Source organism: Cetorhinus maximus, chromosome 16 (genome assembly GCF_964194155.1).
Source record: "Cetorhinus maximus chromosome 16, sCetMax3.hap1.1, whole genome shotgun sequence".
NCBI classification, from domain to species: Eukaryota; Metazoa; Chordata; class Chondrichthyes; order Lamniformes; family Cetorhinidae; genus Cetorhinus; species Cetorhinus maximus.
Genome location: NC_135894.1, coordinates 63,278,108 through 63,294,233, shown reverse-complemented (window position 1 = coordinate 63,294,233; position 16,126 = coordinate 63,278,108). Strand labels below are relative to the sequence as shown.

At 44.7% G+C, this 16,126-nt stretch overlaps 1 protein-coding gene across 1 annotated transcript in view; it reads left to right on the top strand.

Moving 5' to 3' along the window:
- The first annotated feature begins 1,074 nt into the window (after positions 1–1,074).
- The window catches only part of b4galt4 (UDP-Gal:betaGlcNAc beta 1,4- galactosyltransferase, polypeptide 4), a 36,352-nt gene continuing 21,300 nt past the window's right edge, over positions 1,075–16,126 (top strand). The window contains exons 1-3 of the mRNA XM_078559913.1: positions 1,075–1,466; positions 5,775–6,007; positions 8,249–8,436. Coding sequence (XP_078416039.1) covers positions 1,205–1,466; positions 5,775–6,007; positions 8,249–8,436 — 683 coding nt within the window. The 5' untranslated portion in view covers positions 1,075–1,204. The remainder of the gene's footprint in view (positions 1,467–5,774; positions 6,008–8,248; positions 8,437–16,126) is intronic.

Here is a 16,126-nt window from a genome sequence, read left to right as displayed (position 1 = left end):
TTTCTTCCACATCAGTCTTTGAACCAGACATTCATCTCTCTAATTATTTACCCTACGCCAATTTGCACGTGGCTCTGGTAATAATCCAGAGGCTATTACCGTTGAGGTTCTGCTTTCTATTTTGCTGCCTAGCTCCTCACACTGTCTATACAAAACCTCATTCCTAGTCTTACGTATGTCATTGGCACCTACATGGACCATGAGCACTGGATCCTCCGCCTCCCACTGCAAGTTCCTCTCCAGCCCTGAGCAGATACCCCGATGCCTGGTACGGAGCAGGCAACACAGTCGTCTGGACTCTCACTCTCGACTGTAGAGAACAGTATCTATCCCCCTGCTGTCTCCTGTAACTACCACATTCCTCTTTGCTCCCCCCACTAGAATGGCATCCTTCACCATGGTCAGTCTGCATTTCACCTTGCAGTCCTCCTCATCCACACAGGTAGCCGGGGGCTGAGGCCCTTCCATCACTATGTGCTGGTTACCCTTACCTCCCTGACTCTCGGTCACATCCTCCTGTCCCTGATCATTGACCAGCTCTAAAGTTCTGCCTAACCTCGGGAGTGACTGCCTCCTAGAACAAGGTGTCCAAGTAACCCTCCCCCTCCCTGATGCCCTGCAATATCCGCAAACTCAGACTCCAGCTCAGCAACTCTGAGCAGAAGTTGCCCAAGCTGCAGACTCTTTCTGCTGATATAGTTGTCCAGGATTGCAGTGCATTCCACAGATTCCCACATGCTGCAGTCATGATGTACCACCAGGCTTGCCATTTCTGTCCAACCTTAGTTATGTAATTAGTCAAATACTTTATCCATGTAAATTTATTAACTAAGAGAAACTTCCTAAGACAAAGAAGGAAACTCACCAACCACTGGACGCTGAACAAATGTTGAAAACGGAGCACCCCTTTGCCCCTCTGCCTTGACTTCCAACCGGAACTAAATTCCCAAGCCCTCACTCATTCTACGTCTCACTCAGGTGTAGCCTCATGTCCATGCACCCCTTTCTTAATCCAATCCAACGTTTTGTTTGACAAAAATTTGATTACTGCCTTGTCTTTTTGTCTTACAGGTTGAGATGCCTAGCAGTGCAAAGTATGCTGTGTGCAAGAAAACATAAGTGGAGCTGTTCACTATAGAGAATCTATGGTCTCCCACTACCAAAATTCATTGCATTACCTTTATTGAACTTTGGTATTTATACTATGGCTTGCAAATTGGGAACTTACAGTCTTCCTCAAAGATTGAAACTTCTGTTAATTATTATTAGTCTTGGCTCTATTCTTACTTGGATAGTAGCCCATAATATGCAGGAGTTACTATGGGAAGTTAATCCACAACCCCTGGCAGACAAGTTGCAAAGATGGGTTGGAGATCCGATGGTGTCAAGAGGCCCACACTGTCCACAGCTGGTGTCCCCAACTCCAACAAGTCATCCATTGTGTCCTTTTCTATCACCATACCTACGTAAGTATTGGGAAATTTTAATTTAACACGTAGAATCTGGAAGAGGGAGGAAGGATTTGCAACCATTGTTAATTGTATTGTAATCGAGTATTTAATTGTATTCAGGCAGTGGGCATTAACTGTGGATTCAGTTGGGATCCAAGTATAGGAGCAAACTGTGATAGTTGGGTTAGAAGGTGCATGTCTATCATGTGCCTTTGTAAATAAATGCTTGTGACTGTAAAAATTAGGTTAGCTGGATTTTACAGGAGGGTGGGGGCTTGGTGCTGGGAGGGTGTACTGCTGGCACACTGACCTCATTCCCCACGGGAAGAGAAGTCCGTTGGAAACCGACTGACTTTTAAAAAGGAGAAAAAGGCTGTCCTGCAGTGATAACGTACTGCAGTTGGCCTTAACAAGCTGAGGGGTGGACTTCTGCCCCTCACTGGGAGGAAGTCCTGCCCTTGCGAGCTGCCAGCCAATCTGATTGCTATTCCAGCAACACCGGAACTGGTGCTGCCGGAACTGCAAACAATTCCATGGATGCCAGAGACAGCGAAGTCCTGGCTTCTTGGGCAGGGAGGCATTGGGCACCCGAGGGAGAGGGTGGGTTCTGGAGGCCTGCTGGGGAGGCAGAAAGAGGATTACAATCTTGGGGCGGGGTGCATCGATGCTCACATGTCACATCCCCAACCCTCACCACCACCTCCCCCTCCATGCTTTTATTAACTTGGGTTTAAAATAAAGGCCTTCCCATTCTCACCTGCCTTTGACTGCTCAGCACGTTATAGCTGTGGAGGCGGATTGAGGGCCATAAGTGGCCACTTAAAGACCTTGATAGGTCTAAGGGTGGGTGTGCTATTGGGCGCCTTACACACCCATCAATATTATGGGGACCAGGTTAGGGGTGGGTGGGAAGGCAGTGGGCTAGCCACCTGATATTTTGCCACTGCCTGCCAAAAACACATCCTGTGGAAACTGTAAAATTCAGCCCCATGTCTATTCTTTACCGTCTGTTTTTTCTGGAATAGAGTAAACCTTCTACTGTGAAATAGTTTAGAAGCCTGTAGGCTTTAAACTAAAATGCTCACTCGCTTATAGAAATTGTAAAATATTTAATATCCTCTAAATTAGAGGATAGTCAGCAGAGCAAGGTTCGCTTTTCTCCCTCAGCTAAGGTTGAAGAATGAAATTCATTTAGCCAGGAATGGTTCATAATGGCACATAGATCGCCATTATCTTAAAAAAAAAACGACTTGCATTTATATAGCACCTTAGTGGCCTCAAAACATGCCAATGAAGCATTTCTGCAATGTAGTCACTGCTGTAATGTAAGAAATGCAACAGCTGATATGTGCACACCAGCCCCCGTATCACAAAGCAAACAATGTGATAAGACCAGATCATCTGTTTTAGTGATGTTGGTTGAGGAATAAGCTGGGTATATCATGCTAACTATAAGAATTTGAGGAACAAACTGTGATGTTGACTGAGGGATACATATTAGCCAGAACAGTGGGGAGAATTCCCCTGTCGTCTTCAAAATGGTGCCATGAGATCTTGTATATGCATCAGAGTTTTAGTTTCTCATCCAAAAGACTGCATCTCTGATAGTACAGCATTCCCATAGCATTGCACTGCAGTTTCAAACTAGATTTTTGTGCTCTAGCCTATGGAGTAGGATGCAAGACGAAAGTGTTACCCATTGAGCCACAGCTAATGCTGTGAAGGTTGAGAGGCGATCTAACTAAGGCATTTAAAAATAAATAAATAATCTGACTCCAGAACAAAGGGGCACGATCCTAAAATTGCAGCCAGGTCAATTGAGAGTAATATCGGCAAACACATTTGTACCCACAAGGTAATAGAAATCTGGAATTCCCTTCCCTGCTCACCCGCCGCCCCCCACCACTCCTACCCCCAACAAAGGCTATGGATCCGGGGTCAATTTAAATTTTCAAGATCACGATTGACTGATTTTTATTATTGCTGAAAAGAGAGACATATTGCAGAAGATTTTCCTCTTGCACTCATCAGGACAAATGCAAGAATGCCAAATTTCAAACTATCACAATTTATACTACAGGAGAAAAGGGTGCTGATTGGTTGGCAAGTTGCCAGCGTGATGCCCAGGTACCAGGGTGTACATCCCAGTGATTGGTTGATTGAATGAAACACCATGTTCTTTCAGTTCATAATAGGCAGAGTACAGAACAACGTTAACTAGCCTATGCTTGCAAAACTCTAAACAAAATGTCCACTGTTAGATGCGATTCCACAATTGGGCAGCACTTGTAGAACAATCCTGAGTGTGCTAATAGTTATGTAAACAACCAATTTAAAATTATCAGTCAAGCTCATAACTCATTAATGATTGCTAGAGTTGCCATACATTCACATGCAAGGATTCATTCTCTGGAAGTTAAAGGAATTTGTTCAAGTTTTATGCCTTTTTTGAATTAGCTGGGAATTTGGGGAGACTATTGTTTCCCATTGCTTTCTCCATGCCAACGCCTCAGTCAACCTGAGTCAACTTGCCAACCTATCAGCATCCTGTTTTACTGGAGTATAAATTGTTGTGATCATTTGAAATTTGTTATTCTTGTGTTTCTCATGATGAATGCAAGATTAATAACTTCGGCAACATGCCTCTCTTTTCATAATCAATTCTATACTACCAAGAGATTGTTATTAGGAATAGGTATCAAGGGAAATAGTTCAAAGATGGGAAAGGGGAGTTGAGGTCCAGATCTAGCATTATCTAATTGGGAAGAGATTTGAGTGGCTGCAGAGTCTGTTCCTGTTCCTCTGTAAATTTCTGTCCTGATTTATGTAAACTGAATCCCTGCTGGCACTCCAAGGGCAGAATTTTCCCCCTGTCGGGGTGGGGGGGAGCTCAGGAGCGGGCACGTGCAGGCAAGCCTCCGATCGGTGCCCCCGATTGGGGGCATGCTGCCATTTTACGTGGGCGGGCCAATTAAGGCCCGCCCAGCATGACGTCCACCAGGAAGCGCTGTGCGCTCCCTGGGTGGGCGGGTGGGGGGCTGGGATTCCCTAAGCCGAGAGTGCCCTCTTTCGCACATGTGCTGCCTCAGGGAGATCAGCGCCAAATTCAAAAATGTTAAAAATAGAAAAATATTTCCCTGACATGTCCCCTCGTGTGACACTGTCACGTGAGTTGGGACATGTCCATCACTTTTAGTTAAACATTTATTACATTTTTAAAAACCTACACGAGACCTCATCCAGTCCGTGGATGAGGTTTCATGCTTTTTCTGAAGTCTGCCAGGGCTCCCAGCCTGCCCACCAACCTTAAGGTTGGATGGGCAGGTCCTTTAACTACTACAATTACTTTTTAAATGGCCTCAATAGGTCGTTGACAGGCCAGCGGGCACACAGCTGATTCAGCTGCGCACCCGCTGACCTGAAAATCGAAATAACGCGGGGTGATATCGGGAGTTCCGCCTGACATCATCCCGCGTCATTTTACACGTCAGCGAGTGGGCCCCGCCCCCCGCTTGCTGTCCGGGAAATCCTGCCCCAAGTCTTAGCATTGAGGGGAAAAGTACATCAAATGTTTTTGAATTTATTTCATGGGGTAGAATTTTCGGGTAGGCGATTGGGGGCGGGGCCTGCTTGCCGACACATAAAATGACGCGCGGTGACATTGGGCAGGCGTCCCGATGTCACCGCGCGCCATTTAGAGCTTCGGTTTGGCAGGCCCAGAGTCGAGTCGGCTGCGCACCCGCCAAATACTCTAAGGCCTATTAAGGCATGTTTAAAAACAGCCTTAAGGTTGGCGGGCAGGCGAAGAACCCAGGCGGCCTTCGCATTTTTCATGGAACCATGAGGGACATGTTTTAAAAGTTTTTAATTGCTTTATTTAGATGTTTAAAACTTAAACAAATCTCCCTGTGTGTCTCAGGGAGATTTCTGCACTCTTTCTCACACATGCGCAAAAGAGCGCAGGCCCCGACTCAGGGAATCCTCCCCTGACAGCATAGGGAGTGCTTCTGAGCGAGCGTCATGCTGGGCGGGCCTTAATTGGCCGGCCCATGTAAAATGGCGGTGCAGCCCCGATTAGGGGCGCTGATCGGGTTCACGCTCGCTCCCATCCACCCCAATGGGGGGGAAAATTCAGCCCATGAAGTTTAAGCGACTCAACCTTTAATCTTCCCAGAGTCTGTTGCAGCGGTGCAATTTTTTTTTTGCAAATTTGAGAATGATTGCTGTGTTTTTTTAACATGGAATATGAAAAAAGGAAGAGGAACGATGATAACTTTAGAATGTTTTCGTTAGTAATTTCTTTTCCCATCCTCTTTTCTTTAGGTGGTGCAACAGGGTTAAAATTTAATGCCCAACTAACCTTAGAACAGGTCCGGACAAACAACCCAAATGTACAAGAAGGGCGATATAGACCTCAAGATTGTCACGCTGTTCAACGTGTTGCTATACTGATTCCATACAGGAACCGGGAAAGACACCTCCTATACCTACTTGAGCATTTGCATCCATTTCTACAGCGGCAACTTCTGGATTATGGGATTTATATCATTAATCAGGTACTTGATTAATAAGAATACATATTAATAAGAGTGCAGGGAGAAGCTAAACTTTCATCATGCCCTTAGGTTAAATTGATGCACAAATCTGTGTTTTACTACAATAATGGCCCAGATTTACCCGACTCACGATTGTTGGAGACCAGACCTGTGACCCAATATGTGGACTGGGACCCCGCAGAAGTCCTGACGCGCTAATCTCTTGCGGGAATTGCCTGGGAAGTTTGACCTTCTGATGGGAAATTCTCTGGAACCCCCCCACAAAAGTATCTGACTCTAACTCAGAGTTGGAGACTTTGGACAGCTCTGTGGTACTTGGCTGGGTAGTTACCCAAGAAATGTTTGACAGAAAAATCCTAGTCTAACTCCTGAGTAACTGCAGAACTGACCCTGCCACCTTGACCAGATCTGACCACACCCCACCAGCCAAATAATCCCTGACCTGACTACCGCTTCCGACCCGACCTGATTACATCCTGCCCACCCATTTAACCATCCACACTTAGCTTACATCAGCAAGCGCTGTAAAAAGGGGTGTGGCTTGCCTTCCCCTGACACTACAGTGCTGCAGGAGCGCTTTGTGGGATTGTATGCTTGGCATTTCTGAAGAAACCGGGCTTGGAAGACATGGCTGGAAATGTGGAGCACCATTGGGCCATTGAAAAGTCCGAGTGGGGTGTCAATCTGATGATGATTGCCGCTTCGAAAAATCCGGGCCTATATAATTTTACACTTGTTGGACACCAAACACAAACTTATTGGCCTGAATCTTCTGGTTGGCATGCGGGGGCGGGCCCCGCTGGCCGATGTGTAAAATGATGCACGGTGACATTGGGTGTGCGTCCCGATGTCATCGTGCGCCATTCAGATCTTCAGTTCGGCAGATGCGCACCGGAGTTGGCTGCGTGCTCGCCGAACTGTCAAAGGCCTGTTAAGGCCATTTAAACAGCAATTAAAACAATTAACAGGGATGCCAGTCCAACCTTAAGGTTGGCGGGCAGGCGAAGAGACCAAGTGGCCTTTGCATTTTTCATGGAACCTCATCCACGGGCGGGATGAGGTTTCATGAAGATTTTTAAACTTTAATAAAAATTTTTAATAAAATTCATAGACATGTCCCAGCTCATGTGACACTGTCACTTGAGGGGACATGTCCAAATAATTAAAAAAAAATTTTTATTGACTTTTTCACAATTTTTCACACTTTTTCACAACTCTGTACCTCAGGGAGATTTCTGCGCTCTTTCGCGTGCATGCACAAATTCAGCCTCCTCCCCCCTCCCGCACAAGGGAGCACTCAGTGCTTCCGGGCGCGTGTCACGCTAGGCGGGCCTTAATTGGCCCACCCACGTAAAATGGCTGCGTGCCCACTCTGCCCCCACTCACCCCCCTCCCCCAATTCTCCCTATTGTTTTTGTTGGTGATAAACTGGTTTTTAACTAAAACTGAGTTTTCCTTGCTCGAAACAAAATAAAATCTAGATTTTGGTTTTTCGTAGTTGCTTTCCCTTTCCTTTGGTGCTTTGTTTTTGTGTGTTTCTGGAAATCGGGTACATCTGCACATGTTTCCTTCCTATTCATCTCTTTTTTTGCTGCCCCTTTTTTTTGGCTGTATGCCATTCTGCTTCTCATTATGTTTTTGCCATTTTTAACCTTCCTCCCCTCTATCCCCTTGCATTTCTCACTTATGAAAAACAGTAAGGAGATTCACACAAGATCTCCATCATTGTCATTGCTGTCTTTCTCATGCTCGCTCTTGCAAACCTCTCCCCTCGCCTTCAGGAAGATCCACTGATAGCGTATCTATGGATCTTGGCATACCAAGCTGCCAATCTCCAGAGGCAGATGCCTCCTATTCTAATTGTCTTCCAAAGTTCCAACTTTAAACTTCCATTGTGACCAACAAAGTTCTCGCAGCGAGTTTTTCATGAGAATTTTGCTAGTTTTATAATGAAGAGGATTCAGTGTATTTAATTGAAGGTGATGTTAAAATCTAACCATTTTAGAAGTAAAGTGCACACAGTGTTCTGAGCTGCAGTTTCTTAGTGCTCAAAGTCACCTTTTTGATAAACCCGATAAATCTCAATGGGTAGTGTTTGGGCAGTTTGGCACCTATTTAAGAATATTGAAAGAAGGTGAGAAGCATTCTGATTACTCTGTGGGGAAAAATAGGAAGCTTTTATACTTTTAAATTAACTTTTCCTGAAGTAACCCTACTGACAGAAGCCATGTATTCCATCAGGCTGGTAAAGGCGTGTTTAATCGAGCCAAACTGTTGAACGTGGGTTTCCTGGAGGCACTGAAGGAACGCCAGTGGGACTGTTTCATTTTCCATGATGTTGATCTTGTACCAGAGAATGATTTCAATCTGTACCTCTGTGATCATGAACCAAAACACCTTGTTGTAGGCCGAAATGCTACTGGATACAGGTAGGTGACATGGTTGAATCTGATTTTGACACACTATGGAGGTCAATGGGGAGACTAAATGGCAAATCATTGTGGGCTGTATAATAATTCCAACTGGCCAATGTGCTGATTTGAAGAAACCTAGGTAAAAAAGCTGAGGGTAATTTTTTTTTTTTGCAGGACTGCGCTGATTTTAAGAATATAATTTATCAATTAAGGTAATGAAATTGTAAACGGTCAGATGACTGAAAACTAACTGACTGTGGAAATGTTGTTTGCTGTTGGAGAAGGTAAAGTGTGATGACATGCACAAATAAACCAGTGAAAGGATGCTTTCAGAAACTTTGACCTGGCATTTCCTAATGGCTGCTAGCACCCCCCTCACTAACTTCATCAGATTTACAGTTTACTTGCGTAAACAGTATTTCACTGCACTTCAAGTCGTGCCAGCAGATTGGGAACAGCTCCAACAGATATCCTAGGTCATTAACTTTCCGTGTTCAAATAACAAATTGGTAGATTTGATGACCTAGCCAAGATAAACAGTGTGTGCTGGAGGAAAGAGAGAAACAATTGGGAGTGGATCAACCAGGCGCAGCTATGACAGTAGTATACTTGGACCCAAACCAGACTATTCAACGGTCCTGGAATAAGAGCGGGAGGAAGATTAAATGACCGACTAAAGCTCTGATTTTAATGCTAGGCATTTTGGGTGGGAAGAATTCCCTTATGGGCTTCTAGGCATGAGACCATGACCATTTTAACTCTGTGGCCTCGTTTGACTAAAAATAGTAGGTGCTCTCAATGTAGGCACAAATTAGATGGCATGTCAAACTCTCACTGCTGACCTCAGTATTTACAGAGCATGTCAAGCAGAGCTCAACCACCTGAAGTGAACTTGTAGCCCTGTTTTCACTTGTCTCTTCAGCTCATTATGTGTTCTTTCTATAAGCTTTATGTGATCTTGGTACCTGGGAGAGATGAGCAGATTAGTTATTCCCTGCTTCTGCAGTGCCTTGCCTTGGTTCAGGGCATTGAGGGAGGTCCTGTTTCCCTGATGCCATCTACACCCCACCCCCACCCCCGACCTCCCCAATCAGGAGCATCCCCAGGGTAACAGAGGCACAAGTCTGGAAGCAGTTAGTGCCACTAGATGTAGCTGAAATTGCAGTAGTTCAGTGACTTCTACCAGCAATAGTGAGTATACCTCTTCATCTCAGCAACACTCCTTTCACAGCTGCCTCACCACCTAACAATTCTCTCACTTCCATCACAATCTTCAACTAACTCACACACTCACTCTCTGTCTCTCTCTCTCTCTCCACAGTCCATGGTACAAAGATCATGAGATCATTAAAAAAAATAGGAGCAGGTGTAGGCCAATCGAGCCTGCCTGTTCAATAAGATCATGTCTAATCTGATTGTTGCCTTATCTTCACCTTCCTGTCTGCCCCTCCCATAACCCTAACTCAGCCTTGAATATATTCAATGATTCAGTGGTCTCTGTGGAAGAGAATTCCAAACACTGACCATCCTCTGAGAGAATAAATTCCTCCTCATCTCGGTCTTAAAGGGAAACTCCTTATTTTCAAACTGTGCCCCCTAGCTCCAGGTTTCCCAATGATTTCCCACATCCTCAGTATCTGCCCTATCAAGCCTCAGGACCTCCAGTCTCTGACAATCCGGACTCCAGAGGATTTGGGCCTATGTTTCAATAAGATCACTTCTCCTTCTAAATTCCAATGGGTATAGGTTCAACCTTTCCTCTTAAGACAACCTCTTCATCCCAGGAATTAGCCTAATGAAAATTCTCTGAACTGCTTCCAATGCAAGTATGTCCCTCCTTAAATAAGGAGACTAAACTGTTCACAGTCCCCTAGTTTCTTAATTTTCCTAAATTTTATGCTCCATCACCCTTGCAATTAAGGCCAACAGTCCATTTGCCTTCCTAATTACTTGTCATACCTGCATGCTAAATTTTTGTGATTCATGTACAAGGACACCCAGATCCCTCTACTGCAGCATTCTCTCACCATTTTAATATTCTGCTTTTTCTTTATCCCTATTAAAGTGGACAAACTTACATTTTTCCACTTAATACTCCATCTGCAAAATTTCTGCCCACTCACTTAACCTTTCTATATCCCTTTGCAGACTCTTTGGGGAGAATTTTTCCCCCCTCAGGAGGGTTGTGCAGGGATGGGCAAGGGTGGGCGCAGACCCGATCGGCGCCGCCATTTTACGTGGGTGGGCCGATTAAGGCCCGCCCAGTGTGACGCGCACCCGAAAGCGCCATGCGCTCCCTGTGTGGGGGGTTTGGGGAGGGGGGTTGTTCCCTGAGTTGAGTGTGCTGAGTTTTAAGTTTGAAAAGTTTTAATAAAGAAAATAAAAGTTTAAGAGATGTCCCCTCGTGACAGTGTCACATGAGCTGGGACATGTCAATGAACCTTAATGAAAAGCCCTTCATGAAACCTCATCCCGTGGATGAGGTTCCATGAAAAATGCGAAGGCTGCCTGGGCTCTTCACCTGCCCGTCAACCTTAAGGTTGGAAGGGCAGCTTTCCCAATAGGTTTAATTAGTTAATTAATGGCCTTAACAGGCCTTTGACAGGCGGGTGCTCAGCCGAGTTGGCTGAGTGCCCGCCGAACTGAAAATCTAAATGACGTGTGGTGATGTCGGGACACACACCCTATGTCACACCGCGTCATTTTATGCCTTGCCGAGCCGAAAATTCTCCCCTACGTATCTTCCTCACAACTTGCTTTCCCACTTATCTTTGTGTTGTCAGAAAATTTGACTACAATGTAGTTAGTCCCTTCATCCATGTCATTAACGTATCGTAAGAAGCTGAGTCCCGAGCATTTATCCCTGTGGCACTTTACTCATTAAAGTTTGACAACTTAAATGATCCATTTATCCTGACTCTGTTTGCTGCTAGTTAGCCAGCCCCCTCTTCATGCTAATATATAACCCTCCCAAGACCATGGGTAGAATTTTGTTGTCGGCGAGCAGGGGGTGGGCCCACTTGTTGATGCATAAAATGACGCAGGATGGCGTCAGGCGGAACCCCCAATGTCACCGTGCCCCATTTAAATTTTCAGGAAGGCGGGGGCGCAGCAAAATCAGCTGCAGGCCGACCGACCTGTCAATGGCCAATTGAGGCCATTGACAGGATCATTTAACCAATTAAAGGACCTGCCTGTCCAACCATAAGGTTGACGGGCAGGCCAGGAGCCCCGGCGGCAAATAGAGAAAACATGAAACCTCGTCCAGTGGTGGGATGAGGTTTCATACAGGGTTTTAAAAATTGTAATAAAGTTGCTCTGTAAATTATGAACATGTCCCAACTCATGTGTGACATTGTCACATGAGGGGACATGTATGGGAATTTTTTTTTCTATGTTTAATATTTTTCAAAGTCCAGGTGATCTCCCTGAGGCTGCACTTAGCCTCAGGGAGATGTGCGCTCTTTTGTGCGCATGCGCGAAAGAGCACACACTCGATTTCAGGGATTTCCTCCCCCCCCCCACCGGCCTGCACAGGGAGCGCAAAGTGCTTCCCATCGGACGTCACGCTGGGCAGGCCTTAATTGGCCCGCCCACGTAAAATGGCGGCGGTGCCCGCTTCTCCGGCGGGGATCGGCTCCCTGCCTGCCGGAGATTGGGTTGGGCCCGCCCGCCCGACAGGCAGAAAATTCTGCCCCATATCTTGTATGGTAAGATTTTATCAAATGCTTTTTGTAAATTCAAATACGCTACATCTACTGGTACCACTTGTCACACCCTCAAAAACACTAATAGATTTGGCAAACACTATTTCCCTTTTGCAGAACCATGTTGATTCTGTCTGATTGTATGATGATTTTCTAAATGTCCTGCTTATAACCTCATTAATAATGGATTCTAGCATTTTTCCAATGACAGATGTTAGTCTAACTGGCCTATAGTTCCCTGCTTTTGGCCTCCCTCATTTCTTGTTACACTTGTGGTTTTCAAACCCCTCTTGGACCTTTCCAGAATCTAGGGAATTTTGGAAGATTGCAACCAATGAATCCACTATCTTTGTAGCTGCTTTTTTTTAAGACCCGAGGATGCAGGCCATCAGGTACAGGGGACTGGTCAGCCTTTAGTCCCATTAGCTTACCCAGTACTTTTTCTCTAGTGATCATGATTGTTCTAACTTCCTCCCTTTTGCCTCTTGATTTTCTACTATTCTTGGGTTGTTTTTTGTGTCTTCTACTGTGAAGGCATGCAAATATTTGTTCAAAGCCTTTGCTACTCCTTGTTTCCCATTATTAATTTTCCAGTCTCCCCCCCATGAGTGACCACTGTTCACTTTAGCTACTCTTTTCCTTGTTATGTACTTGTAGAAGTTTTTACTGTCTTTTTTTATATTTCTTGCTAGTTTTCTGTCACACCTCAATTTGTCCCTTTTTTGTTATCCACTGGGAAAATTTTAGAAACCAACAATCTTTTGCGCTGCCACTAATTTTTGCAGCATTGTATATTTTTTTCTTTCAATTTGATACCACCCTTATTTAGCCACGGATGGTTCATCCTTCTCGTAGAGCCCTTCTTTCTTAATGGGATATCTTTGAAAGTTATGAAATATCTTTAAACTTTGGTTACTGCTTCTCTACTGCATCGACTTTTAACCTATTTTCCCATTACACTTGAGCCAACTTGGTCTTTGTACTCTTGTAATTGCCTTTTATTTAAGTCTAACACACCAATTTCAGGCTCTCATTTCTTGTCCTTAAACTGAATGTGAAATTCATCATGTTACGATCACTCTTACCTAGAGGATCCTTTACTGTGAGATCATTAATTAATCCAGTCTCATTACCAGGTCTAAAATAGCCTTTGGGCTCTTCTCTGTTTCACTCTCCCTCTCCTTTGTCTCTTGTCTTGTTTGTTCTTGTCTTATTTCCTTCTAGATTTCTCTACCACGGGAATCTGATTGGGAGGCCCTCTTTTTTATCTCGGACCTTACCCAATTAATGGCTTCCTCTTCCCAATCATCTTTGGCCCCATGGGGTGATTATGCTTTTCTTGACCAAACAGGAATAGTTTATGTGGCTGTAGCTCACCATGCATATTTATGTAATGCCCATTGTGTTAATCACTATACCTGTGAGGCTTTTACATCATGTGCTTTCTTATCTCAGGGGTTAAGAGAGAGAGGCATTTGCATTCCATTCATACAGAAGCAGTTTCCCAAAACTTTCAAGGTTTCAGCATTTTGCTACAGTAGGCAGCAAAACTTGACAAACTCCCAGAATTCTTCTACCTCAGCACCTTTTCTATATCGTGCCCTGCTTCTGTTTTCCCGGGTTACTAGCAAGATCAGCTCCTATAAAAGTTAGATGTTAGTTTCTAATAATAAAGTTAGATTTTTTACAGTTAGTAACCTAATAATCTTACAGCATTGTTTTAAGAAACTGACCTGAATGCACTCAATGAACTTGCCCTTCATGCTGCCTTTGCCAATTTGATTCTTCCAATCTATAGAAGATTTAAATCTCCTAAGATTATTGCAGGAGGTGAGCAAGCGGAGGGCTCCAGGCATCATCGTACTCATTGTACCAGAACAGCATGCTCTTGTCATGAAGCCATTAATGTACATAATGTTATTGGAAATTATTATTTTTTTAAATAGAGGTTTAGTCTGTGGGTGTTCCTGTGTGTGTCTTAATTGGATTAAAGCCAGCTAGTCTGGGTGCTTTGATGTACACTAGTTTTGAGATGTAAACAGAGAAGTAGAAGTGCATTTACATTTTGTTGAATAGAGCATTGAAGGAGGGGAGTGAAATCTTTAATCTAGCTAGCAGAAACCAAGCAATGTTTATATTGCTAATAAAATTGGTACGATGAAAGGGGTTTTATTGTTAGAAGAGGCGGAGTTCAAAGGGTCTGATGATACAGTGAGAATTTACCTTCAAAGGGGAGTGCTGCGTATAACAGAAGGGAGTTTTGTGTGTGCAAAGTGGAGGCATGTAACATCAAAGCAGCTGTAAGCCTACAACTGTCTGCAAAGGAACCAAATTGAAAGGAACCTCATTCTGAATTCATAAGGTGAAAAATGCTTTGCCTGGTGTCTGGTTAAGTCTCTTGGTTATTGTTGCCTTAGTGGAGATTAATTTGAGAATTTGTTAAAAGTTGTGACAGTAGTAATTTGTAACCATGTGTATATGCTTAATTTGTTGTAAATTAATAAAGGCCTCATTTAGTTTGATATAAAAGCCTCTCGAGAACCGGTGATTTTATTCCTGAATTTAGAGCTGCAACCCAAAACGTACCAATTGAAAATATAGGTTATGACGATTGTTTAAAGTTTCCCTCTTGGATTTTAAATAACTCGGCCTTTCAAAAAACTGCTGTGTAATAACACTCTGGAGTTTAGTGGCCTTAGCAGAGCCATGACCATCGAGGAAAGGAAGGCTGGCATTCGACCAGAGCACTTTATATTGTTTCATTCACCTCAGCAAAGCTCAGACTTCACCACTTCAGGTGGTATTCTCAGGCCTGTCACCTACTCATGCCCAATCTCCATCTGTCATCCTAGCGTCCTTTTTTCTTTCTTTCCTCCATGCTCTTCATGTCAGCAAGTTGCTCCTCCTCCTCCTCAAGATGAATCCTAAGTAGGAACATTTTGCTGAACAGAGAGATCCAGCAACACGTGCTGGTGGGAGGAACAGTTGGGGGGAGAAGTCACCAGACTGGGAGAACCCACCCAGCATTGAAGAGGAGGGTAGTAATGTGGTGTACAAGGGCTGAACCATGCAAAGTAAAGTGCTGGCATAACTTAGAGGAGAATTCTCCCCCCATCGGTGGGGTTGTGGGGGGGCGGGGGGGGAGGTGGACCCATTCGGCACCTCCATTTGGGTTTGCACTGCGATTTTACTGGGTGGGCCAATTGAGGCCTGCCCAGTGTGATGCGTGCCTGGAAACGCTGTGCGCTCCCTGTACGGGCCGGGGAGTGGGGGGTGTTCCCTGAGACGGGAGTGCACAGAGGTGCCTCAGGGAGATAAGTTTTAAGTTTGAAAAATTTTAATAAAGAGAAAAAAAATTTTAAAAGATGTCCCCTCATGTGACAGTGTCACATCAGCTGGGACATGTCAATGAACTTTAATGAAAAACTTTATTTAATTTATAAACCCTTCATGAAACCTCATCCCACCTGTGGATGAGGTTCCATGGAAAATGCGAAGGCCGCCTGGGCTCTTCGCCTGCCCATCAACCTTAAGGTTGGACGGACAGCTTTCTCAATAGGTTTAATTAGTTAATTAATGGCCTTAACAGGCCTTTGACAGTTCAGTGGGCTGCGCGCCCGCCGATCTGAAAATCTATATGACACCTGGTGACGTCGGGAGCTACGCCCGACATTACCCCGTGTCATTTTACGCCTCGGCGAGTGGGCCCCGTCCCTGCTCACCGAGCCGAAAATTCTCCCCTTTGATTTAGACAATGCCTGCCAAGAAGTTTCAGCAGCATAGCTGGGAGTGTGGAGGAGACCCTTCCAGTCTGTGTAGCGTCAAATTGGTTGGCATAAGCCCGCCATTGAGAGTGTGTTCAGCTCAAGGCGGCAGAACACAATGTAATTGGGGCATCAGGAGCTCTATGTTCACATGCTTTTCAGCTCTGGTGGAAGCTCCCAGTGCTACTACTTAAGCTCTGGGCTTCATCTTGGGCAGACACATGTTCATATCTT